This window comes from Callorhinus ursinus, unplaced genomic scaffold (genome assembly GCF_003265705.2).
Source record: "Callorhinus ursinus isolate GAN/ISIS: 27379988/994484 unplaced genomic scaffold, GSC_fseal_2.0 scaffold10, whole genome shotgun sequence".
Taxonomy (NCBI): Eukaryota; Metazoa; Chordata; class Mammalia; order Carnivora; family Otariidae; genus Callorhinus; species Callorhinus ursinus.
In genome coordinates this window covers 75,632,622-75,659,233 of record NW_027397072.1, presented here as the reverse complement: position 1 = coordinate 75,659,233, position 26,612 = coordinate 75,632,622, and the positions used below count along the sequence as shown (strand labels likewise).

The following is a 26,612-nucleotide window of genomic DNA, read 5'->3' as shown; positions in this document are numbered from 1 at the left end:
AAGGAGCCTGAAGTGGTAATCAAAAATTTCCCAGCAAGGAAAAGCCCAGAACCAGATGGACTCACTGGTGAAATCTACCAAACATTTAAAGAATTAGCACCAATCCTTCTCAAACTCTTCCAAAAAAAATTGAAGAAAAGGAAACACTTCCAAACTCATTTTATCAGGCCAGTATTACACAGTACAAAAGCCAGACAAGGACACTTAAGAAAACTATCCAATATCCCTGGTGAATATAGATACAAAAATACTCAACAAAATGCTAGCAAACCTAATTCAAGAGCATGCTGAAAAGATTATTCATCATGCTAAAGATTAATCCTTGAGATATAACAATGGTTCAACATATGCAAATCAATGAATGTGATACATTAATAGAATGAAAGATAAAAATCACATGATCTCAATAAATACAGAAAAAACATTTGACAAAATTCAAAATCCATTCCTGATACAGATTCTCTCAACAATTGGATATGGAATGACTAATACTCAACATTATAAAGGCCATATATGACAAGTCCATAGGTAACATCATATTCAATGGTAAAAAGCTGAAAAGTTTTCCTCTAATATAGTAACAACACAAGGATGACCACTCTCCCTACTTCTAACGAACACAGTACTGGCAATCAAGTAAGAAAAAGAAATAAGAAGCATCCAAATCAGCAAGGATTTGCAGGTGATATGACTTTATATACAAAAAAACCTTAAAGATTCCGCTGTAGAACTAATAAACGAATTCAGTTCAGGATGTAAAACCAACATCCAGAAATCAGTTGTGTTTTGACACACTAACAATGAAATATCTGAAAAAGAAACACACAAAACACCACCATTTATTATAGCATCAAAAACAAATACATAGTAAAAAATTTAACCAAGGAAGGAAAAGACCTATACACTGAAAACTTAAGACTTTGATGAAAAAAAATAAAGAGGACACAAATAAATGGAAAGATATGCCATATTCATGATTTGGAAGAATGAGTATCATTAAAATGTCCACACTACCCAAAGCCATCTATACATTGAAAGCAATCCCTATCAAAATTCCAATGGCATTTTTTATAGAAAGAGAAAAAAAAATCCCAAAATTTGTATAGAACCACAAAAGATCTCGAACAGCCAAAGCAACCCTGAGAAAGAAGTAAAAGGCATCACACTTTCTGATCTCAAACTGTATTACGAAGCTATAATAATCATAACAATATTGTACTGACATAAAAACACACTTGGGGGGGTGCCTGGGTGGCTCAGTTGGTTGAATGTCTGACTCTTGGTTTCAGTTCAGGTCATAATCTCAAGGTCATAAGATTGGGCCCCATGTCAGGCTCTGTGCTTGGTGGGGAGTCTGCCTGAGATTCTCTCTCTTCTCGCCCTCTGCCCCCCTCCCTCCTGCTCATGCTGTCAAATAAATAAATAAATGTTAAAAAAAAATAGACACTTGGACCTACTTGAAACAGAACAGAGAGCACAGAAAGAAACCCTTGAATATATGCTCGACTAATATTGGATAAGGGAGCCAAGAATACTCAAAAGGGAACAGAAAATGTCTTCAATAAATTGTGTGGGAAAACTGGATAATCACATGCTCTTGAAATTGCTATGCTAATAAAATTGGACCCCTATCTTAACTCTACTCACAAAAATTAACTTGAAATGGATTAAAGACTTTATTTTATTTATTTGACAGAGAGAGACACAGCGAGAGAGGGAACACAAGCAGGGGGAGTGGGAGAAGGAGAAGCAGGCTTCCTGCTGAGCAGGGAGCCCAATGTGGGGCTCGATCCCAGGACCCTGGGATCATGACTTGAGCCGAAGGCAGATGCTTAACGACTGAGCCACCCAGGCGCCCTGGATTAAAGACTTTAAACATAAGACCTGAAAATATGAAACTCCTAGAGGAAAACATAGGGAAAAAGTTCCTTGAGACAGATGTCTTGGTGATGATTTTTTATGACACCAGAAGTAGACACAAATAGATAAATTAAGTGGGACTACATCAAACTAAAAAGTTTCTACATAGCAAAAGAAACAATCAACAAAGTGAAAAGGCAACCTATGAAGTGGGATAAAGTATTTGCAAACCATATATATATTTGATAAAAGGTTAACATCCAAAATATATAAGGAACTCCTATAACTCAAAAGCAAAAAAAAAAAAAAAAAAAGTTTTAAAAATGGGCAGGAGACCTGAACAGACATTTTTCCGAAGACATACAAATGACCAACAGATACATGAAAAGATGTTCAACATCACTAATCATCAGGGAAATGCAAATCAAAATCACAATATCACTTCACATACGTTAGAATTATCAAAAAGACAAGTGGTTAAGTGGTAACTGATGTTAGTGAGGATGAGGAGAAACGGAAACCCTTGTGTACTGTTGGTGAGAATGTAAACTGATACAGCTATCATGGGAAAAAAAGGAAAGTTCCCCAAAAAATTAAAAAAGGAGAGGCACCTGTATGGCTCAGTTGGTTAGGCATCTGACTTGGTTTCGGCTTAGGTCATGATCTTGGAGTCATGGGATTGAGTCCCATGTTGGGCTCTGTGCTCAGTGTGAGTCTGGTTGGGTTTCTCTCCCTCTCTGCTCCTCATCCTGCTCTCATGCAAATTCTTTTAAGTAAATATAATCTTAAAAACATTAAAAAAGGAACTACCAAACTACCACATGATTCAACAACCCCACTTCTGGGTATTATCTAAAGGAAATGGAGTCTGGGTCACAAAGATATCTACACTCCCAAGTTTACTGTAGTATTAACAATAGCCAAGATATGGAAACAACCTAAGTGTCCACTGATGGATGAATAAAGAATACACATACACACACACACACACACACACACACACACACACTGTGTAGTATTATTCAGCCATGACAAAAGGGAAATCTTGTCATTTGCAACAACATGGATCGGCCTTGAGGGCATTATGCTAGTAAGTCAGATAGAAAAAGACAAATATCCTATGACATCACATATATGTGGAATCTACAAAAGCCAAACTCAGAGAAACAGAGCAGTAGAATGCCGGCCAGGAACTGAGAGCTAGGTGAAATGGGGAGATAATGGAGAAAGGGTACATGCCCTCAGTTATTTATCTATTTGAGAGGGAGGGAGGAGGGATAGGGCCAGAGGGAGAGGGAGAGAATCTTAGGCAGGCTCCATGTCCAGCGCAGAGCCCAGCGTGGTGCCCAACGCGGGGCTTGATCTCACAACCCAGAGATCATAACCTGAGCAGAAACCAAGAGTTGGATGCTTAATGGACTGGGCCACACAGGCACCCCCATATCTTTAGTTATATAAGATGAATAAGCTCTGGGGATCGATGTCCAGGATGGTAACTATAGAGTTAGCAATACAGTATTATATACTCGAAAGTAGTCAAGACAGATTTTAAACGTTCCTACCATATATAAAAAAAGTGGTAATCTGTGAGGTGACTGAGATATTAACTACCTCTCTTGTGTTAATCATTTTGTGATGGGTATAATGTATCAAATCACCACATATACTTTCAACTTGTTATATATATTTATATCTCAAAAAAGCTGGAAAAAAAAGTAAATCTTAAAAAAAGACATGTGTACATTAACAAAAAACGTTACAGAATGATACCAAAGTACTTTCAATTCAAAAAGAGAGAAGACAAGGAATGTAAAGAACTAAGGCCAATCCATTTTCCCATTTATTTCTATTGATATTTATTTTTAAACTTAAAATGTACTTTACCTCTGATTATGAAAATAATTGCTTACTATGAAAAATAAGTTGACATACTATTCATTTTTTTCACCTACCACAATAATGTATTTTTCTATTAGGTTTAATTTATGATTTAGTAGCAACATATACTTTTTTTTTGAGTACAGGTGATGCACGTTACATTAGTTTCAGGTGTACAACATAGTAATTTGACAAGTTTGTATGTTATGCTATGCTTACCACAAGGCAACATACACTTTAAATTTTGCTATATACTGCTAAGAATTCAATGGTTAAAAGTTACTCACAGTCAACACTGGACTAGGGTTTTAGCTTGAAAGAGAGAAATTGACTTAAGTGCACCATTTACTCAATTAATAGGCTAGATGAATGGCAATTAATACAGGCCTGGTACCCTAGTTATCAATAAAGACACGAAAGTGATTAAGTCTCTGCTCATAATCTAGCAGTTCTAGGTTGTCTTATGAATTTACCTGTAGGGACCATGCTGTAATGCACAAAATCAATTTCAATTTTAATAAGCAAACATGTCTTTTTATTAATTACACTGGTTGCAACCATTATACCTACATGGGTAGCAAACTCTAATTTTCCCATTCTGCAGTATTATTGGATATGTAAGTGAGAAGTCTGAAATGATTTGCAAGGATTTTTGATTTGCATAAATATATTTAAAGATAGGTATACTCAGAAGTATGAAAGGAACATAGAAACACAAAATAAACTCAGAAAGACTTTTGGAATCAACATGTGAGTGTCATTATCTAAATTCTAAAGAATTACCTAGGTAAAGCATTACCAAGGACACAGAAACTGAACAAGAAATGGCTTGTCCAAGATCAAACAATCTGTAGAAGAAATAAGACTAGAACCGTCTGCCACATAGAGGAAAAGGGGCCATTCCAGGCTAATTCCATTTCTCACACAAGAATTTAGGTTCTATTGAAAAGGAAGAGCAGAATCAAGTGCTAAAAGATGCAAGTGTCTGTTTTCTAATCAACAGTATGATTTCATGTAAATCTTTAACTGTTCTAGATTTCAAAAGACTGATTGCTAAAAGAAGTCAAAGGTCTGGGGTGCCTGGGTGGCTCAGTTGTTAAGCGTCTGCCTTCGGCTCAGGTCATGGTCCCAGGGTCCTGGGATCGAGCCCCGCATCGGGCTCCCTGCTCTGCTTCTCCCCTCCCACTCCCCCTGCTTGTGTTCCCTCTCTATGTCTTTCTCTCTGTCAAATAAATGAAATCTTAAAAAAAAAAAAAAAATCAAAGGTCTACCTCTAAAATTCCTTTTACTTGAAATTTCTAAGATGTTAAGTGTTTGGTGCAGCTTAATATATTCAATGTTACCCTGAGTTGTCCTCACTGGGATCTTTGGGGTTTAGACCTCCAGCCTTCAATGACCAGGTCAGTTTCAGTAATCTCCCACGGGCTTTTCTAATTTAGCCCTGTTCTGGCCTCTAGTGATAGAACCAAACTGTAAATCATATAGTGAATAGTATTTGTACCAGTAATGTTTTTTTTTTTTTTTTTAAAGATTTTATTTATTTATTTGAGAGAGAGAGAATGAGAGATAGAGAGCACGAGAGGGAAGAGGGTCAGAGGGAGAAGCTGACTCCCCGCTGAGCAGGGAGCCCGATGTGGGACTCGATCCTGGGACTCCAGGATCATGACCTGAGCCGAAGGCAGTCGCTTAACCAACTGAGCCACCCAGGCACCCTACCATAATGGTTTTTGATGGTGGGGAGGGAGGTGGTGTTTTTCAGTGACTTAAAAGGCAGGTCTCCTAATTCTGTTCAGATCTTTCCCTTTAGAATCTTTGTAATTCTGCTCTCCCTAGAATGTGTGAATTAAATGGCCCTGGAAATATCTGAAAATGGAAGAATATATATTTAAAACGTATCACTCTTTAAGAATAGTGGAGAGGCATTTTCCTTGAATATGATTTTTAGAGGCATTCTAGTATCAAAACAAAAAGCTACCTTTGAACAACCAAATTTACTCAAACACTGGAAACAAAGCAGATAAAGAACGTGGCTCACAAGGGTTCTTTTCACACACATTTATGACAATACCTTTTTAAAAATCAGGTACCCCAAACTGGGCCACCAGAGGCAGGTAAATGGAAATTACACACTTTGGTGAACTTTACTTATGAGAACAGAAAACTAAACCCTGAGGATCAAAGCAAACCCGATAAAGAAGCAGCTCTGTGTTTCAGAAGTTCTCTGAAGACCTTCACTCCCTTTTCTCTCTAGGTATGCTACTCTTCCCTTTGGTCCTCCCCTCTGGATTTGGGGATTATAAAGTGTTAAGAATTTACAAACTAGTTTGTTGTAGATCAGGGTTCTGAATGTCAAATGAGGCATAACCATAACTGGTTAGTTCCTTATGGAGCAGGAAAGTATGTACAAGCCAAACAGGTTCCACTTAATCTTAGAAATTAGGATGGTACCAATATATGGCAAACAAGTATCTTATTCAAGGGTATAGCTTACTGTGTTAATTTTGAGCTTCATTCACAAGATGGCAAATGGGTTGTAATTATAAGTTATTGATAGAACATAATAAATTACTACCTTAAACTATCATCTCCCCAAAAGATATCCTTGACGAATGACACATAAAATAGAATCGTATGAATAAACAGTTCTAATAATTTCTCACCAAAAACATCATGGGAGGGGGAAGGCAATGACAGCATTACTAGACCAAGAATGTTAGTTCTATGGGCTGGAATAATGGAATTTCTCTAGACCTCAAATTCTCAATATAAACTGGGGGCTATATAAGATTTTCATTAAGATCCTTGTCAGTTCTGAAATTTCATGAAATGATGGATTAATTTTCTTGTTTTGAGTATCAACTTCACTGACATGGATGCCTTTTTTTTCCTTGTAAAATCTGTTCAGACATTGTCCAAGCTATACTGTTAAATGACATATAAGGTGATAGGACCCTAGTCTTAAGGAGAAATTTGTTTCTCATAAATCATTTGGAAAAGTGTATCTGGGTAAGAGTCAAGGGATTTTGCCAGATAAACTTATTGTCATTTCCTCCCAAGCCTGCTAAGTGGTAATATGAGGCATGAGTCCTAGATTATAAGGAAGTAAAGAGAATTACCTTTAAGGAGGAATTACCAAAATACTGGGGAGAACAAAATTTAAAGATCAGTGGACATCATGGCTCAAAGTTAAACAACTTAAAAGGCAGATAATTTATCTGAAATGAGTAGTGAATTCTGAGTCACTGACACCATGCTATTCTAGTAATGGCTTATAAAAGATTTAAAAAAATGTAGTATAACAACCCTATTAAAGACTTAATTAACTCTTTCATGTGTCAGTCCCCAGAGAATGTTAGCAACTTAGTATTTGCAGTCTAATGGTGTATTTGTGTTCACTGTGAGTCTGAATATAACTAGATTCCAATCTTAAATCCAAACAACTAATCAAAGAATGATTATGCTCATCTTAGCCTATTATTACACCTGGTTCTAGCTGAAATCAACATTTTATGTCAATCAAGAACAGCACTTTAGATAACTGGAGGAAAAACCCTGGAGAAAAAAATTTAATTGCATTATTCTAGTACCTTGGGTCCTTTTCTGTGTAAAAACGTTCATTACGTTTGTTATCACCAAAAGTTGCTCGATACACATCATGACAGCGAAGGTTCCTCTGGAAAGTGTAGAATAAGACATCTTCCTCTTCTTCATCCTTTACCCATTCTGAAAGAAAATAATTAAAGAACTATACATTACATATTACTTACAGTTGAAAAAAAGGGCACAGGGCATTCAAATTTTGAGTGCCACAAAAAAAAAAGAGATTTACAAGTTCATCCCTGGAAATGTAAAATCGAACACAGGTTTGACTGGAGCTAACCAATGTTATATAGAAGCCAGAAAGCTTTCTGGAGAATAAAATATTACTATATCAATTCCAAGGTTTCAAGTAGTTCTCAGTCTCAGGTTTCTAAATAAGAGTTGAATGTTCAGTATCTCAGTGTCACATGCTTACAGGAGGTAAGTTAGGTTTACACCTACAATCTCTAACTTTGAGTCTAAAGAAACACTGGATCACATTCTCTCATACCTATCTCTTTTCTGTCTACCCTCAAACCACAGAATATCTCAAACTACCAAATACATTTTCATGGTGGAGTTTGCTTGATCTTACCAGAAGCTGTCAATGAAGTTTTCACACGATCACACCATGACTGCCACCGGGCTGACAGTGACTGTAACACATCATTGTATAATAGCATCTTGATTTTAGAGAGGTTAAAATGTACACAATGTATGTCTCAGGGGGCGCCTGGGTGGCTCAGTCAGTGAACATCCGACTCTTGATTTTGGCACAGGTCATGAGCTTGAGCCTCATGTGGGGTTCCACCCTGGGCATGGGGCCTGCTTAAGATTTTCCTTCCCTCTCTCTCTGCCCATCCCCCCCAAAGTAGGTCTCAGAATAAATGAGACTATAATTTCAACTGCAAAAGCATTTAGTTATTAAACAATGGGGAAAATTATGGCAGAAAATGAAAAGGGAAGACAAACTATGAATATGTGTATCACTCAATGATAAAAGATAAAATTTAAAGTTGGTTCTCTTAATCAAAATATCACAACTTCTATTGATGATTAAGTTAGTTCAACACGTGCCAAAGTCTGTTGGTAGTGACCCTGGGCAATCTGCTCTAATAGCTTGACAAGATAACATTAAATTAAAAAAAAAATACCTAAATTTAAAGTTAAGTAACATATTAAGATACAACTTATTTGCAAAAATGTATCTGAATGGTAAATTTGCAAAGAATTACTGATCTATCGAAATACACTGTAGTGCTTGGATTCCGACTGTAATACTTTAAAAAACATGAACATGAATTTGGATATACACTTAAAGGAAGGTCTCCTAAATAAGAGAGACACAGGAAGCTATGGAGTCCATAGGGATAAATGGATTAGGCATTCACCTCATTCACACTGACAAGTAAAAATGTTTCAAAGATGCAGATAATTCTCACAGTTGCCTTTTTAACACAGAAGACTGTTTTGTTTGGTGGCTTACCAAAACTGGACACGTTTGGGAAAGAGGCTTCCATTACAGGCTGATCACTGAGCTTCACAACTATACAGGTAGATGCTTCAGAATCTTCAGTTCTTATCTTAGCAGCTACATATTTTTCATCAGGAGCAACTCTGATACAATCAATGAAGGGCTGGTCTAATTTAAGTTCCTCCAAACTGAATAAAACTTCGTAATTATCATTATCTGCTGCATAAAGAAAAGTATGAAAGTGTTAACTCTGTAAGATGTACTTAGAAAAATCTTTAAACTGTATTTCAGCGCTTTGAATTAGCATTCCCCTTCTATGAGAGGCTACATTCGGCTTCCTTCATAGGACAGACCATGGAGAAACTAGAGCGTTAAAAGAACGTAAATGACATTGAATAATCTATGTAAAAGACTCAGAGTAGTACTTGGGATATAGGAGATGCTCAAAAAATACTGGATCCCACGTCCATTCTCCCCACCAAAGCTTTTGGGCATAGCTGTTAACCGTATCTTGAGCAAACCCAGATATTAACTAGTCATTTTTTTAAAAAAATGTAGAAATAATCTAAAAATCTATATATATTTTCCATACCTTTGAGAAATTAATACCGAATTTCCTATGAAAAATCAGAGTACGTTAGAAAAAAAAGGAAAAACTATGGTGTACCTTCTTCGTCTTTGGAACGAACCAAGCAGCAACCTTCTTGATAATAAACGAAACCACCATGCTTAACCTGACCAAAAAAAAAAAAGAAAAGAAAAGAAAAATGGTTTAATAATAATTTAAACACAATTTAATTGACTGTTTGATGGTCTGACCATTTATTTTTAAGACTTTTTATTTATTCATTTGACAGAGAGAGAGCGTGAGAGCTCGAGTGGGGAGGAGGGTTAGAAGAAGCAGACTCCCTGCTGAGCAGGGAGTCTGACGCGGGGCTCAATCCAGGACCCTGAGATCATGACCTGAGCCAAAGGCAAATGCTTAACTAACTGAGCCACCCAGGAGCCCCTGGTCTGACCATTTAAGATGGAAAAAAAAAAATGAGATCTTTTATAAAAAGCAGACCTATGTCTATGAATGAACACATAAAAAATTTAAGAGTCTCATGCTCTACCGACTGAGCTAGCCGGGCACGTTGAACACATAAAAAATTTAAAGTGGATCACTTTTTACAACACAGTAATTAAGATACGGTTTTCATACAATCACAATCACTAGAGGAGTTTCTAATATATAAGTTTAAGAGTCAACAAAGAGAAGGCATAACAAGATCTGTTTTGGCTCTTATGACGGTAAAAAACCACTTTAGCTATATTTTGGGAGTATCTGACATCCCTATGGTGGGATTCAGTTAACAAAAGATTAAATAAAATCTTCAAGGTAATCTAAAATGAGGCAGATGAAGAAACAGTGGTTCAGATTAGTATGAAAACACAATCAATAACCTGCTGAGATTCTTTCCTCTAAAATATGCAGTCACCACCAACTGTCCTGGTTTCAATTTGATTTTTTAAAAAAAAGATTTATTTATTTGAGAGAGTGAGAGCGCACGTGTGCGCGAGTGAGAGAGCAGGAAGGAGGGGCAGAGGGAGAAAGAGTCTCAAGCAGACTCTGCACTGAGGGCGGAGCCTGACTTGGGACTCTATCTCATGACCCTGAGATCATGACCTAAACTGAAACCAAGAGTACAAATGGCCAATTGACCACACCACCCAGGCACCCCTCAATTTGATTTTATACAAAGCATCTTATGGGTTGATAGATATACACAATTTGAGATTGAGAGAATATTACCCAATATATAAATAGTGCTCTTGTCTAATACCTATATGCTAAATGCAATTGATTGATTGATAGGACTTCAGGTAGCCTAAGACGCATTTATTACCTGCTAGTTAATGACTTATTTTGAATCTGGAATTCCTGATTCTTAACCTACTGCTATTTCCATTATACTATGAATGTGATTTTCATTTATAAGCTGTGGTTCTGTTTTCCAGTCTTAATGAAAAAGTTGAACGTGCATGTTCAATCTGTTTCAACTGGATATATGACTGTGGTAACACCATTAAATGGTCAATTACTTGGCTTTCACGGTATTACACTACTTAAAGTGTATTTCCTTTTATTTAAAAAAAAAAAAGTGTAGACAGAGCAAATACTTCTCAAATAATAATAAAAAAATGATGGTTGATGGTTTCATATGAACTTCTCCTTGGAATTATTTAAAACATTTAAAAATAGAAGTGTTTGCTTCCAAAAACCAGAATTAAAGTAACTTGGACATTCATTTTGATTTTGAAATTCATTTACAGTTTATTTTAAAAACCACATTCTGCTTATTCTTTGTTAAGTTTTTCAGCATAAAGGCAAAAGCAGTTTACTTTTGTTGTGGGATTATGTCTAGAATCACAAAGTATTTCATTTGCATCCGGACTGGTAATACCAGATTACAAAAAAAAAAAAAAAAAAAAAGACATAAGATATTCTACCTCTGCATTGATGATTTCATATTCTTCTTGTGGTTGTGTTTCTAATTTTGTTCTCACTTTTTCAAACGCATCCATGTTTTCTGGAAGTGGTTTTTCGTTTTCTTGTTTAATAGGCAGAAAATCCTGGAAAAAATTTTACTGGTATGATCATATTTCAAACTAGAGAGAAAAACCTTTGTTTTTTAGAAATCATCCCTATTTCTTTTTCATGCAAGTACTACAAGGGTAGGTCTGTATCTATGAAATAATATGCATTTTACAGATCTTAAATGCTGTTTCTTAAGCTCTTTTTCATTTAAAAAATGTAAACAGAGAAAATAAGGTGGACACCTGATGGCTATACTATTAACATGTATAAGTCCTTAAGGTACAGAAGCACTAAGAAGCACTGGAGAATATTTAGATATACTATAAGAAAGACTTATACAAAATTAAGCAGCAAAGGAAAGGATGCTTACATATTTAATAGTCAGGGGTAAGAGGTAGAAAAAAATGTTTACTGAGTTTTATCAAGTACTACAATACCTCCTAAAAGGAGGGAAATTTCAAAGGGAGAGGAAGACATTATCTTTATTAATAAATGTTCACTATTATTTTTATTCACAGCAAGAATTATAAGAAATATGTCTTATTTTATGTCTTCATTAGCCATAATTTTCTTATCTTGTGGGGATAAGGAATCCCCCAAATAGAACTGTTTATCAGATCAAAAGGTTAGTACTTTATATAAAAAAAGAGCTTTTCTTTAAGTTTAAGGAAAAAATGTTTGCTGTATAAACAGATAAGAAAAAATAATGGACAATTAATGAACATGAGTAGAGATACAGATAAAGCTAAAGAAGCATTCAATGTCTTACTGGAAGTATGTAATAAGCTAAGAGCTTTAGGTGACCTCTGGTGAGTGTAAATGCCACATGAATTATTAAAATTTGGATAAGGCAAAAACCTCAGTTTTCAAATAAAAAAAGGTTCACTAATTCAACACTTCACAGGTTTGCCTTGGTTAAGCAAAAGAATTTTGGCCTAGATTTTCAACATCAGCTTTCTGCCAAAGATGACAACTGTACAGTGATTTGTGCCAGAGGGGCACTAAGCTGTCGGTAAGGACCTCTAACAGCTGGTAAATATTTATGGTACAAGTGTGTCCATGATACTTTACCAACACTGTAGAGAATGTAAGCTATAAATACAGTTTCTATCACAAAGAGTTTACAGTCTAAAATTAAACATAAGAATAAAACAGAAAAATCACCAAAACAAATCAAATGGAAAAACGATCATTTTCACAAAGTTTTTCCTTTGGACTTCTTGAGATACTTTATGATTTGGGTTAGAGTCCACTTAGGAACAACTGTTATGGTAGTCTAAGTCATTCAGTGTCTACTTCAATCATACACTTAATATGCTTGAGTAATTATTTAAAATAGAAATACTGGAGGCTCATACGTTTTTCATTTATTTCTTAGCATTTTCACAAAATCTAGAATTGATCTTTAGTGAGGTAAAGTATCTATATCAATAATTTCCTACTATCATCTGAAACACAAATTGGAAGACCATTAGAAATCTATCCTGAAACTATAACCTAGCAATTAGAACTCCCTTTTCATTTCCAGATAACATTGCTTATTTGTTCTGTAATTCCACTGCAACTTTTGAAGTAGAGTCAGGCTAGCTATGAAGAGTGCCTCTTTCTACCTTGCAGTTTCTAGCACATTCTCTGTCACAGAGCTGGGACCTGCTACTTTTAAATAACTGTTCTTCTTCTTTTTTTAGAATACCCATTCCTATAGAGCCATAGCCAATGCAGGGCTAAAGGCAACAGAACTGGGAATAATACCTGTCCTCTTAGTTTTTTGGTTTTAATTCTGTCCCAACAATACCCACTGGGTATTTCAAGTTTTTCAGCATAAAGGCAAAAGCAGTTCCAAGGCCAGTTAGCATTATCATTAGAGTACACAGCTAAACCTATCTATTTTAGCCAAGTATCTTAATATATTAATAGTCTACTGGTTTGAAGGGCATATACTACCTAATGGAGCTGAGGTGAGGATAGCTTTAACTTAAAATTTTAAGGTTATGTGAAAGTACCACTCCATTAGTGGAAAAAGGCACTCTTTCCCACCTTCTAGGTGACCTACCATAAAACCATTTTAACAATGAAACTCATGAAACAGGAGGATGGAATATGTTAACTTCATTATGGCAAAAATGAATTCTAAAGACAGAAAAATTGCACAGTAAAAACAAACTGGACAGCTTTTAGTCAAGATGGTACCATTAATAAATGGCTAATTCCAAGTCCAGGGCAGGTGAGTAAAAAAATAGGCTTGTCAGAAAGCAAGGAAATGCCCAAAGCTTAATGGAAAGGTGTTAAAAAGGGCCAGTTTGTAGAAGTTCCTATATTTGGGACAATTTGAGCCCCAAAAAGAATAATGACTGTAACTGATATTACCCTGAAAAATATAAAAATTCATAATTTGAAAACAAGCCAAAACAACAAAAAACTCCCCAAACACACCACACTAGAATCAAAAAATAAGGGTTCAACAAAAAAGAAAACTCTTCTTCACAGAATAATATCAGCTAATCAATGTAGAAATAATAGAATTAGAAAATCAATCAGCAATTCCAGTGACAACTGATTAGGGTAAAGATCATCAATGGTTGTTAAATTTATTAGGTGAAATGATGTTGGGTAACACAATGCTCATGTAGTACCAAGTACTACCCTACCGATTACTTAGTAACTGCAAAGAGAATAAGGTCCCTTTACTTATGGAGAGAACCAGCAATTATCACCTTAACCAAAATTATCAAGCTTTACATCATTAATAGTGGGACAAACTGACATTATAAGGTCTCCTGAAATATAACGTGAAGCATTTCAATTTAAGAATAAAGAGAGTAAACCTAAAGGAAGTAGAAGAAACAGAATAAAGTTTCAATGAAATTGATAAAGAAACTAGAGAAGATCAACAAAATAAAAGATGGTTGTTTATTTTTTTATATTAAAAAAAAGTTCGTCCTCTGAAAAATGTAAAAAAAATATTTAAAAAATGTACTAAAAAGACATGCAGAGCAAAAGTGATTAAAAAAGAATGTTAGAAATGAAAAAGGTGATATGACTACATATATAATACAGATTAAAATATCACAATAAAGTTCTTTATGCCTATACATTTGAAAATGTACAGATAAAATGAATAATTTTCCAGAAAATAAATGAATTCCCCAAACAGATAAAAACAGAAGAGCTGTATAAGCCAGTAACTATCATAGAAATTAAACTGGTAATTAAGTGTCCTCTTCTTAAAAGAGACATCAAACCCAGATGCTTTCCAAGGCAGCTTTCTGAAATCTTCAAGGAACAGATAATTTTCTCAAATGCTAACCAAGAAAAAAATGTCAATTATTTAAAAGTACTCAACTTATTTTATGAGGCAATATAACCTTGACATCAAAACTGGACAATAACATAAGACAATTAAAAATCAGTCTTACTGTAAAACATGGACTAAAAAAATAAAAAATACAATGAATCAATGTATTTTTAAAAAGCACAAAACAAAAAATAGTAATAATAAAACCCTATGTGACCAAGTAGGATATATCTTAAGAATGAAAGGATGGTTCAACATTAGAAATATCTACTAATGTAATCTAACACAAATGAAGGAGATAAATCTTAGGGCCATTTCCATTAATGCAGAAAAAAACAGAAAATAATCAAGACACTCTAAAAAATGATAAAACCTTGAACTATGAATAGAGAATTTAGAGAAATTAGGAACTTCTTTGACTTGATAAATGGTTTCTTTGTTGTTTTACACAGGACCATACTAAATCTGTAACTAACATTCCTGAAGTGTATTCATATTAGTACACATCTTATTTAAGTATCCATGAAACACTTCTCAATAACCTTAATTATACTCATTTAAAATATCTAGTTATGTTTACTCTTTCATTGTTCAGAAGTGATTGTTAAACGAAGGGAAGTAATTGTTTCCTATGTTCCCTGCTTCCAATTCCTTTCCTCCCTTTTCTTGAACCTCCTAAGATTTCTGCCCTTCTCATTCCACAGACTGCTCTTGTCAAGGTCACTGATGGCCACAGCACTGCAAAATACAAATGTTATTCTAGGTACTCATGTTACTTGACCTATAAGCACCACGACACAGTTGATAACTTCCTCCACCTGAGAACACTTTTCTTTTTTTTTTAAAGGTTTTATTTATTTTTTTGAGAGAGAGAGAGAGAATGAGAGAAAGCATGAGAGGGAAGAGGGTCAGAGGGAGGAGCAGACTCCCTGCTGAGCAGGAAGCCCGATGTGGGACTCGATCCTGGGACTCCAGGATCATGACCTGAGCCGAAGGCAGTCGCTTAACCAACTGAGCCACCCAGGCGCCCCGAGAACACTTTTCTTCACTTGACTTCCAAGACACCTCATTCTTACTGTTTTCCTCCTATCTCACTGGCCCTTCTCAGTCCCGTTAGTGGTTCCTATTCAACTCCCTGGCTTCTTAACATCAGCATGCCCTGCACCACTTTTTCATCTACAGTCTGCACTAATTCCCTTGGTGATCTCAGCTTCATGACCTTAAATGCTATCTATATGCAGAGGACTCCCAAATTTATATCTCTACCCCAAACCATTCCCCTGCACAAGTTGAACCTGGATATCCAACTGACTACTCAACCTTTCTACTTAGATGACTAATAGGTATGTCAAAAAATGTCCCAAACTGAACTTCCAATCTCCCCATGTATCCTCTCTCCCCCAAAACTCCGGTTCTTCAATCACTCCTATCCTGATAAATGACAATTCTGTCCTTCCAGGTGCTCAGGTTTAAAACCAGTCTTCTCTGTCTGTCTCGATACAACCAAGTGATCTGCAAATCCTTTCAATTCAACTTTTAAGATCTATCTAGAATCTGACCATTTCTTACTCTTGTATTGGAACTACTCTGTCTGTACTGTTAACCTTTCTCCTTTGGATAAGGATTAAGCCTAAATGCTCTCTGTTTCTGCTCCTGTCTTCTGCAGGCTATTTGCAACAAAAGAGCTAGAGGGAGCCTAAAGTCAGATCATATCACTTCTTCACTCAAAGCCCTCCAATGGTTTCCCAATCTCACTCAAGAGGAAAAGTGAAAATCCTTGCAAGGGTCTACATGGTCCTAAAGGATCTTGTTCCATGACCTGGATGACCCCATCTAACTACTACACTCCTCCCACACCCACTTACTCTGAGCCACACTGGCCTCTTTGATATTGCTTGGACATGACTGGCTTGCCCCAAGTTCTTAGAACTTGCTATGCCCTATGCCCAAACACCTCCTTCAAGCTATTGCTCAAATGTCACCTTCACAGTTAGGCCTTCCCTGACCATCCTATTAAAATAACAACCCTCCTGGGGCGCCTGGGTGGCTCAGTCGGTTAAGCGACTGCCTTCAGCTCAGGTCATGATCCTGGGGTCCTGGGATGGAGCCCCACATTGGGCTCCCCACTTGGCGGGAAGCCCGCTTCTCCCTCTCCCACTCCCCCGCTTATGTTCCTGCTCTCACTATCTCTCTGTCAAACAAATAAATAAAAATCTTTAAAAAAAAAATAACAATCCTCCCTATCTCAATACGGCCTAGTCATTCTTTCCCTGTCTTATTTTATGTTTCACTGTACCTATTGCCTCTGACATACTTTATGTTTTATTCATATGCTTCACTGTTTTCTCTTCTCTCAACTAGAATGGTAAGCTTCATGAAGGCTGGGATTTTTGTTCCCTTTGCTCACTGCTACTTACCCAATTGCTAGAATGGTGCATAGAAGTGTTCAACAAATAATTGCTGAGTAGAATGAAATAAAGCACAAAACATAAAAATTTAAAGATCTCTTTAAACAAAAGACATAAAGGAAGTGAAAAGACATAGCACAAATTACAAAAAAGATATCTACAGCACCTAAAAGACAAAGGACATGTAAAGAACTCTTACGAATCAATAAGAAAAAGAAAACCCAATAATGGTCAAGGCACATGAATAAGCAATTCAAGATAAAACCAAAGGAGTTAATGAACACAGAAAAGAAGCTCAACTTCATTAATCAGGGCAATGAATATTAAATAATGACATACTTGACACATTTATCTGTTGGAAGGGCAAAAAGGAGTAGGTCTGATAACATAAGTAAGATATGAACAGAACTCTCATCTATTCCTTGTTTGCATTTAAGATGGTTTTATCAATTTAGAAATTAATTTGATAAAGAAACATTAGCATGTGACTACAATCAGGAATTCTAATTAGGTGTAAGATTCTAGAGACAGTCTAGCATATACGAATAAGGAGATACATATGAGATTGTGTTTTGTAGCTTTTGTTTTGTAAGTCTGGAAACTGGAGAAAATCTACATGCCTGTCTAAAGAAAATGGATTAATTGTGATATATTATATGACGGAATACTATATAATAGTTGTACTAAATGAACTAGCAATACACATATTAATGCGGAATCTCAAAATCCTAAGTTGAACAAAAAAGTTATACAATTGTATAATATATAAAGTTTCAAAACACATAAAACACCCCTATATGTCATCTGTGGATACAAATACATGTGCAATTTATATAAAAATACACATGGAGATACATCACCACTGGGGAGGTTAGGGAATGGGGTACAGGAAGTACATAGGAGTCTTCAAATGTATGTTATTTTTTCCAGTTAGGAAAAGTCACACTGAGGAGTGGATACGTGGGTATTTGTTATGGTATTCTGACTTTGTTAGTATTTGTAATAGTTTATAATAAAAGGTACTAAAAAAGAAAGGTACTAGCAATCAGGTTACCTGATGTCTAGTTCTGACTCTGCTAATTTTTCTACTTAACCTTGGACTCTGTGGCTCTGGTTTTTTCATTTGCAAAGAAAGGGCTCACACACTTCCTGATTTCAAAACTTACTACAAAGCTATAGCAATCAAGACAGTGTGGTACTGGCATAATGATAGACATACAGATTAACAGGCTAGAACTGAGAGTTCAGAGATAAACCTTTACATTTATGGATGACTGATTTTTTTGACAACGGTGTGAACACAATTCAATGGAAAAAGAATAGTCTTTCCAAACAGTGCAGGGATAACTGGATATATATCTACAAGCAAATGAAGGAAGGTGGATCCCAATCCCTCACACCATATATAAAAATGAATTTAAAATAGATCATAGAAAAAACTCAGAATGGATGATTTCTGGGGTCTTTCTTCCAGTAATAAAATTTATAATTACATGAAAATAAAAAATTTATTCATTAAACTATAAATTCATTCCACAAACATTTACTACTTATCTACTATGAGGAAGTCATTATGCCATGTGTTGGACATATAAAGATGTACATTATAAAATTCTTGTCTTTGAGGACTTCACAGTCTAATGAGGAGAGAAAGTTCAAAATGATATAATAGCACAGAGTTAAATATAATATGGTTCTTATGGCCTCAACTCTACCTATATATGGATAACTCTTCCCAAATTCCAGACTCATACGTCCAACTGTCTATGAAATCTCTACCTTAGCAGTGAATTACATTTATTCCTTCTCCTTCCTCGCTCTTCTTTGTATTTCTTTTGGTGTGGGGTGGGGATGGGGGGCAGAGGGAGAGATTCTTAAGCAGGCTCCATGCCTAGCACCGAACCCGACTTGGGGCTCGATCTCATGACTCTGAGATCATGACCTGAGCAAAAATCAAGAGTTGGACATTTAACCAACTGAGCCACTCATGCTTTTCCTTCCTCACTCTTTTAAGATCTAAGTAACAATAGGGTATACTTGTGACTGTGACATAAGTCCAACTGAAACATAATGATGATACAAATGTGCTTTGGAATTTAATGATTTTGTCAAGTTAACATGGTGCCTATCTAGGTAATGGGGGGGGGAGGGGGCGGGGAACACTACCCTGTTATGAAACACAGGAAGATTTTGGAGCAAAACATCTATGAAGTGGGATAAAGACCATAATAGCTTTGTGTCAGTTTGTGGGGGATGGGGTTGAGTTAAAAACAACTTTTGTAAGAGGATTTTGAATTTTTGGATCCAAACAGAAGGACTATCATCCTATATTCTCTACACTAAGATGTCCCCAATAAAATGTAATCACCCAATAATGATCAAGTTTGATTGATTCTATCTCTTCAATCTTCCCTCAAATCTTCTACCTCTCTTCATTATCATGGAAGATATATTTGAATTTGCCTATAGGCATGAACTACTTTTTTTATTTTTACTTTATTGTATCTGCAGGAGTGAACAAAGTTGGAACTGAGTGGATGCTTGCTGAAAGAAAATGTGCCTTGTCTATACGTCTCTTCACAGCTTCCCCAGGTCCCAGTGATCATAAAAGATAGATAGCACAGCTTTCATATATCATTTCTCACAGAAGAAATGGTTGATGTACCACATGTGAAAGCAGGACTGGTTTTTCAGATGGAAGAATTACTAATAGAGCTACTAAGTCAGGTTAAAGTTTCTAGGTGACAGGAATCTATGAAAGAGAATTGAAAAGTTGCTTCAGGGACAAATGGAGAGAAAAAATAGTCAACCTCCTGTTCAGGGTATGAGCTAATCTCAGCTGTCATTTGCCCGTATTTTCTGCCTACTATTTATAAACTAAGACTCAAGATAAATGTACTAGATGACAAAATGTTCCAAAGTGCAAAATAAAATGATCTAAAGATCCAAAATTTTTCGAATAGGTAAAACTTAAAGTTTATGTTTCTTAAGTAGAATAAAGCTGCACACACACACAAAATAATGAAATAAAAGGCAAAGAATTTCTGAATAAAGAAAGCATCAAAGTGTTAAACTAAGCCATGATACTATAAAAAGAAAAATAATTTGAAAGACTAAGACGTAAAGAGTAAAAGAAGTCTAGGAACCACAGATAAAAAGTTAAAAGCAAAAACAAAAAACAGGCAAAAACAAAAAACAAAAACCCACACAAGAACCCAAAAGCATGAGCTAAGAGCAAACATTAAATAAATAATCCAGTAAAATAAGATGAATAAAAAATCATTTTTAAAAAGAAGTCACCCAAGTATCCATTGACAGACAAATGGATATGGTATATACACATACAATGGAAAAGAAGATGAAGTTCTGATGTATTCTACAACATGGATGAACCTTGAAAACATGTTAAATGAAATAAGCCAAACACAGAAGGATAAATACCATATGATTACAATTACATGAATTAATCTAGAATAGGCAAATTCATAGACATAAAGTAGATTAAAGGTTACCAGGGGCCCGGAAAAGGAGGCAGTGGGGAGTTATTGTTTGATGGGTACATTTCTTTTGGGTGATAATAGCGTTTTAGAAATAGTGGTGATGACTGTACAACATTGTCAATGTAATTAATGCCCCTGATTTATATCCTTAAAAGTCGTTAAAATGGCTAATTTTATGTTATACACATTTTACAATAAAAAAACAAACTAAAAAGAAAAAAAATCAGTATGCAATTTAAACCAGAACTAAAATATTAAAACAATATGGCAAATTATTGCAAAAGTATCACCCCCAAATGTAATTTAAGGAGCCTAAGGATCATAACAAGTATATGGTAGGGAGGTATGTCGAAGTGGCAGCAGCATAAATAGACAGCCTAATCTCAAATAAGTAGGATGATCATATAATTTACCATCCTAATGAGGACATTTTTGAGAGGAAAGGAGACACTATTAATAATTACACAGAAATAACAGGTGTAGACTGGGACTGTCCCACGCAAACAGAATGTGTGGTGACTCTACATATAATGGCAATCAGGTCTTCAAGGTGGAGATCAGGCCCATAGCTTGGGGTCTGGCCAAAGTACAAAAGTCTGAAAGCATCTTCCTGAAGGACCCAAGTGGTCAAAAATGCAAGCCTTTTTTCATTTTTTTTTTTAACAAAGAATTAACACACAATTACATGGAATTACTGAAGTTTTCTAATTTGAGATTCATAAAACAATTAGCGTATTATTAGATTTTGTTAAAAGCTATTATGGTATTCTAGGAAGTTTAGAAAGCTGAATTATACTTTGAAATGCACTGGTAGACATAAGGATTTCCTAAGGTGAATCATTTTTCATAAATATATATCTTTATATAGACAACTATATAAATTTATATGCATATATTCTTTTATGCTTAAATTGAGCTATGGACAATTGAGCCTTAACACTTTAAAAATCAAACTAGAATTACTGAGAAAATTAGTAACTGATCTCTTACCCATTCTTTATCTTTAAAATAAAATTAATCTTAATGACCTACAAACAGGTTAACTTAAAAAGTCCATACCTTACTTGAGAAGCTCCGACTTGGGATGTTTCTTGCTAACTCTGATATCGTGGGTTTATTCTGCAGACACTTGGTTAGGTGATATTTTTTCAATTTTATTCTATTGTAATAATGGTCAGCGAAGTTACAGTGATTCAAGTGCTGTTTCTGCATGCATTTCCCAAGGTGAGGAATACTATACTTCAAAGCCTGGAGAAATAATTTGCTCTTCTGCTGCATGGTATCAGAGTCCCTGGTTTATGCTCCCTTGGGGGCTGTCAGCACATGATTTCATAGGTAGGATTACACAGTAGTGGGTTCTCAGAGTTATCTAAGATTCGCAGTTCTTATCCCTCCCCTTCAGGTTATGAGTAACTGCAGACAGCTGATAACTCAGGTTAAAAATACCTGAAAACTTGTATAAGTTAAAGTTTCATTCAAATCATACTTCTCAGCAGACGTGACTTAAATGTCTCATTTGTAAAGTCAATCCTATCAGGCTCAAACTATGCAGCACTGATTCTGGTACACATGGGGCAAACTAAAAAATAACAAAACAAAAAACAAAAATAAAAATTTGCAAACAAATACACAGACTTAATGAGGGCATCTCCAGAACTCCTGATGGCATTAAAAGGCAAAATGGCTTTGATCTTATGAAATTCAGAACGTATCTTTGGTAGGTATATGAAGGATAAACTGGAAAAGCCTACTTATTTAATAAAGGTAGGGGAGTGTTGAGTGTTTGCTTCGTGCCAGACATTTTCATATACTTTGTCTAATTTAAACTTCATAAGGACCTGATAAGAGTAGCCATTATAACATTCAATTTACAGGTGAGCAAGCTGTGGCTCTGGGAGGTTTTGACAAGTGCCCTAGGTCACTTGGACAGAAAGTAGCAGAACAAAATGTCCAATCTGGTTTGGTTCCAAATCTTGGACGTAACAACAACTTAACGTTGGAAAAGATATTTAGCTCTTTAGTTAAAACAAAACACATCACTTCAGGATGAATAAATATAATGTGAGGCCACCTCTGGTTTCTGTTGAAAAGATGGTTCTTATTAACCCATCAAAGTAAGGCTAATAAGTACTTAAGAGAGACACCTGGGTTCAGGCCGTCACTCCGGCACTCACCACCTGTGCCTCAGTTTCGTCATCTGCAAAACTGAGATGACACCATTTACCTTATGGAGTTGTTGTAAGAATAAAATTAGACATTTATGTAAAGATCTTAATACAGTGCCTGGCACGTAGTGTGCACTCAATAAATGCTGGCTACTATTATTATAAGAGAAATCAAAGTATCTTGCACACTGTTGCACGTCATCATGGACGTCTTCCACAAAACGCCCCTCGGTATCAAAGGTACAATACTGCGTCAGATTTACTAGAGATCTGATCCACTACGACGCCTCCGCCACCTCCACCCCCGAACCTCTTTCTGTGTCGCAGCAAAATAACGGGCGAGTGGGGGTAAGAGATCAGCTGCCAACACTAACCATCCCCAACCCCCGCCCGCCAAGGCCCTGTAACAGGGGCCCGTAAGGACCTAAATCATAAGCATGCCGGCAGCCTCAATTCATCCATTTTCATCCGCAGGGAGAAGACAGTATGCAAGGCTAGGGATGGGGGTGGGGGAAACGAATGGGTGTTCCCGGGGGGACTCACCCGTTTTCTCGGTGCAACTCCCCACCCCAGGGATGAGGCGAAGTGAGTGCAAGGAGGCTGGGAGTAGGGGGTGGCGGCAGTTTGTGCTACGCCGAGAAGGGACGCCACGCAAAAGCGAGGACCAGGGGACTGAAGCATGACTGGGTGAGGGGAAAATGGGGAGAACCCCTCCTGTACACAGTATGCCCCTCCATACGTACGCAAGTTGAAGGACAGTCGGCCGGGCTCTGCACACGGAAACGAGAGAGGGCAAGTCCGAGAACCAAAAGCTTTCAGGAAGGAGCACTTGCTTTACCTCGATCGCGTCCAGCCGAAGTCTGCGTTCCGCAATCCGCAGAACGACAACCTATCCAGAGCCGCCCAGAGCTGGTTTGCAGCACGCAGGTCTGCGTAACCCCAGTCAAGCCCCAGCCCTAAGCAGATTTCGCCATGTTTATTGTGGTCATGAATGGCTTCTTCTCCTGGGTTTTTTTTTTTTTTTTAAACCCTGAAAGTTTTAAGCCTTTTCGTTCTCTGTTAGTCTTCTGGGCTCGAGAAGAGGCAGGGCACAAGGGAAAAGAAGAGCCAGTGTCTCGCGAGTTCTGCCACAACGCCCTTACCTTTCGGCCCGCCCTCACTAAAGATGGCCACCAGCAAAAATGGTGCAATGACGCAAGCCGCGCTGTCCTGGTTGCCAAGGAGACGCGAATACCGGAAATGCGGAATTCGGGGAGGGTGCGCGCGCCAGGGCTGTCGGAGGGTGGTCCGGCTCACAGGTCCTGACTGGGAAGAAGTCGGCAGGTCCTGGCAGGGGAGAGCTGTGGCGGTGACAACTCGGGGTATAGGCGGCTTTAACGGGATGGAGTCGCGAGTCGCGGACGCCCAGGCCGGCGAGGTTGAACGAGCTGTGGGCGAAGGCCCAGCAGACGGCGGCGCCTCTCGGGGGCTTCAAGTCTCGGAGCCCTTGGGAGCCGCCCGGTGGAAGCTCCTGCGGCAGGTAAGGGCTAGCCCACCCGCCTCACCTTTGCATCTGGTCACTTCCCTCGCAGGTACGCGGCGAGCGACCGGCCGCGACTCTCCTCTTGGCAGCTCTGGGAGTTCCCTCGTAGTTTTGCTGGGAGCCACCTGAGAAGCGCCCTCTTGCTTCTACTAAGGGTCCCACCGAAAGCGAGGAATTAGATAGGGTGGGGCGGGGAGGGGGCAGCCAACGCTGAGTTCCTGGGAAACTCAGATGGAAGTAGATCTTCTTTTGGCTAGTTGTCTGCATCTGGGGGACTTTTCTCTTTGCTCGCCAATCCAATTGGTGGGACCGCCGCTCCCCGTCCTATGCTGCTTCTCTTTCCTGCTTCTGTTTTACTTCTTTCCCCGGATTTCTTCTGCTTATCTGCCAGCCTGAGTCTGGCTCAAAGTTTGGCCCCTTTCTTGGAGATCTGCGTGGTTGACTGTGTTGGGACTGTGACGTTGCACGTGCTGTCGGTACAGCGGAGTGTGGAAGGTGTATCAAGAGCTGCTGCCTCTGTGTTTCGCTGGGATGTCAAGTTTTCATATTGATCTTGTAGTTTGAAATGATCAGCGAGATTCTTGGTGTCCGAGGTGGACTAGTCCGGGTGTATTGGTTTGTTTAATGGCGGTTATTTTCTAGTACTTAAGAGTTGCTGCTGTTACTGTTGCTTCAGTTGTATGCAAGTTTGACAGATTTCTGATTTGACATCGCCGACCGTCTTTCCAAACTTCTCCCCCGCCAAACTTCTTGAAGTAAAATCTGTTTATTGTTTTGCACACCAGTGTTACGCCTTTGCTGAGGTTTCCTTCTGAAAACTTGGCTCAAGAGGACACTTTCCATTTCTGACTTGTATTTCGAGAAGAATTTTCCAGCAGCGGCTACTTTATTTGAGATTTGTGTTTAGTATTTTGAGGGTTACTTTGTTTGCAGTTGTCTCCAGTCACCTTTTCATATGGTGTCATGACATAACTCAGTGGTCATTTCCTTGTGGATGCTTTGAAACTCTTTCCAAAACATTGATGATCTGGTTTTGTTATTAATGTTACAAAATTATAGGGTAAGAAATACAGATCCTCACAGATTACTATCATAGGAACCTTCTACAATGAAATAAACATCAGTTAAAGTTGAATTATCGATGTAGTCAATTAGGGCCTTAAATTTATCAAATCTTACTGTGATGGTTTCAGTGATGCTTAAAATCTCATTGTGATGATTTCAGTGATTCTTAGTATAGTAAGAAGGCCAGTTGACCAGCAAATATGTTCGTTCTGAGTTGCTATCTACATCAGAACCAGGACAAGCTTTAGCTATGGCTGCCATTTGTACTCCCCACATGTTTTGACATTTAATGTTTTAGTACACGTGTGTACTCTGCTTAGAGTCTTCTTTCCTATTTGTTGAATGACTATTCATTTTTCAGAACTACATTTTAATGTCTTCTATGAAGCCTCTCCTGACTGGGCTGAGTTAGACCCTCAGCTCACTCTACCAGTGAACCCCATATCATATTTTTTGATCATTTGATTAGAGTCCATCTAACTTACTAGAATGGGAGTTCTCCCTGGAAAAAGATGATATTTTATTGATCTCCATCCTCTGCACGTTGCACGGTGCCTGGCTAGTTGTTTTTTTTTTTTTTTATTAGCAGATATTATTAAGTGTTGTGGAAAACCTAAGAGTAAGAACAGACTTTAAGTGGCCCATAGTATCAAGTCCTCAGTGTATCGTATCAGTTAGCTGTTAATGAGTAACAAGCAACTACAACATTGAAATGGCCTACACCAGTGAGCATTTATTTTGTTTGTGCATCTGTGGGCCACCTGGGAGTTGACTGACATAGGCTGTCATCAGCCGACCGGCTCTAATCCTTGGACCAGTTGGCTGACAAATTCTCCTGGTGATGGCAGAGGTATGAGAGAGCAAGGGCAACCACCAAAACACATTTAAAGCCCTTGCTAACATCCTGTTGGCCAAAGTAAGATACTTGGCCAAGCTTAAAATCAAAAGGCAGAGAAGTATACTCTTTCCTTGAAGAGGGCAAGAAAGGAAGTGAATATTTTCCCATAATCTAATCTACCATGTATATTAAACATTTGTAAGTTCTTAGTGAATATGTCTCAAATGGACCATCCACGTCTTGTGTGCATCCAGAACTGGAAAACTCAGGAATCTAAACAGTGATAGAGATATGCAGCTCTCTGTCTTATGGCACATCCTCATGATATCTACTGTGTCTGCTTGTTTTCTTCTTCATAATTCTGTCCTTCCCTTTCCCCACAGGGCTTCAATGCTCTGTAACGGTCCTTCACTTTAACTGTTCAATATTGTTTTTGGTTTTGTAATT

The 26,612-nt window shown here is 37.3% G+C and overlaps 2 protein-coding genes across 11 annotated transcripts in view; one reads left to right on the top strand and one right to left on the bottom strand.

Moving 5' to 3' along the window:
• Window positions 1-23,876, bottom strand: part of PREPL (prolyl endopeptidase like) — a 58,086-nt gene extending 34,210 nt beyond the window's left edge. The window contains exons 1-6 of one of the 6 annotated variants that reach the window (XM_025868904.2): window positions 23,484-23,876; window positions 21,635-22,154; window positions 11,285-11,407; window positions 9,459-9,525; window positions 8,804-9,007; window positions 7,326-7,461 (exon numbers count right to left, since the gene is read on the bottom strand). In XM_025868904.2, coding sequence (XP_025724689.1) covers window positions 7,326-7,461; window positions 8,804-9,007; window positions 9,459-9,525; window positions 11,285-11,407; window positions 21,635-21,853 — 749 coding nt within the window. In that variant the 5' untranslated portion in view covers window positions 21,854-22,154; window positions 23,484-23,876. Of the gene's footprint in view, window positions 1-7,325; window positions 7,462-8,803; window positions 9,011-9,458; window positions 9,526-11,284; window positions 11,408-21,634; window positions 22,155-23,483 lie in introns of all 6 variants that reach the window. The other 5 variants (XM_025868902.2, XM_073897771.1, XM_025868905.2 and 2 more) reach the window with 5 other exon arrangements.
• The window catches only part of CAMKMT (calmodulin-lysine N-methyltransferase), a 379,199-nt gene continuing 376,454 nt past the window's right edge, over window positions 23,868-26,612 (top strand). The window contains exon 1 of one of the 5 annotated variants that reach the window (XM_073897773.1): window positions 23,868-24,259. In XM_073897773.1, coding sequence (XP_073753874.1) covers window positions 23,906-24,259 — 354 coding nt within the window. In that variant the 5' untranslated portion in view covers window positions 23,868-23,905. The remainder of the gene's footprint in view (window positions 24,260-26,612) is intronic. The other 4 variants (XM_025868911.2, XM_073897772.1, XM_025868910.2 and 1 more) reach the window with 4 other exon arrangements.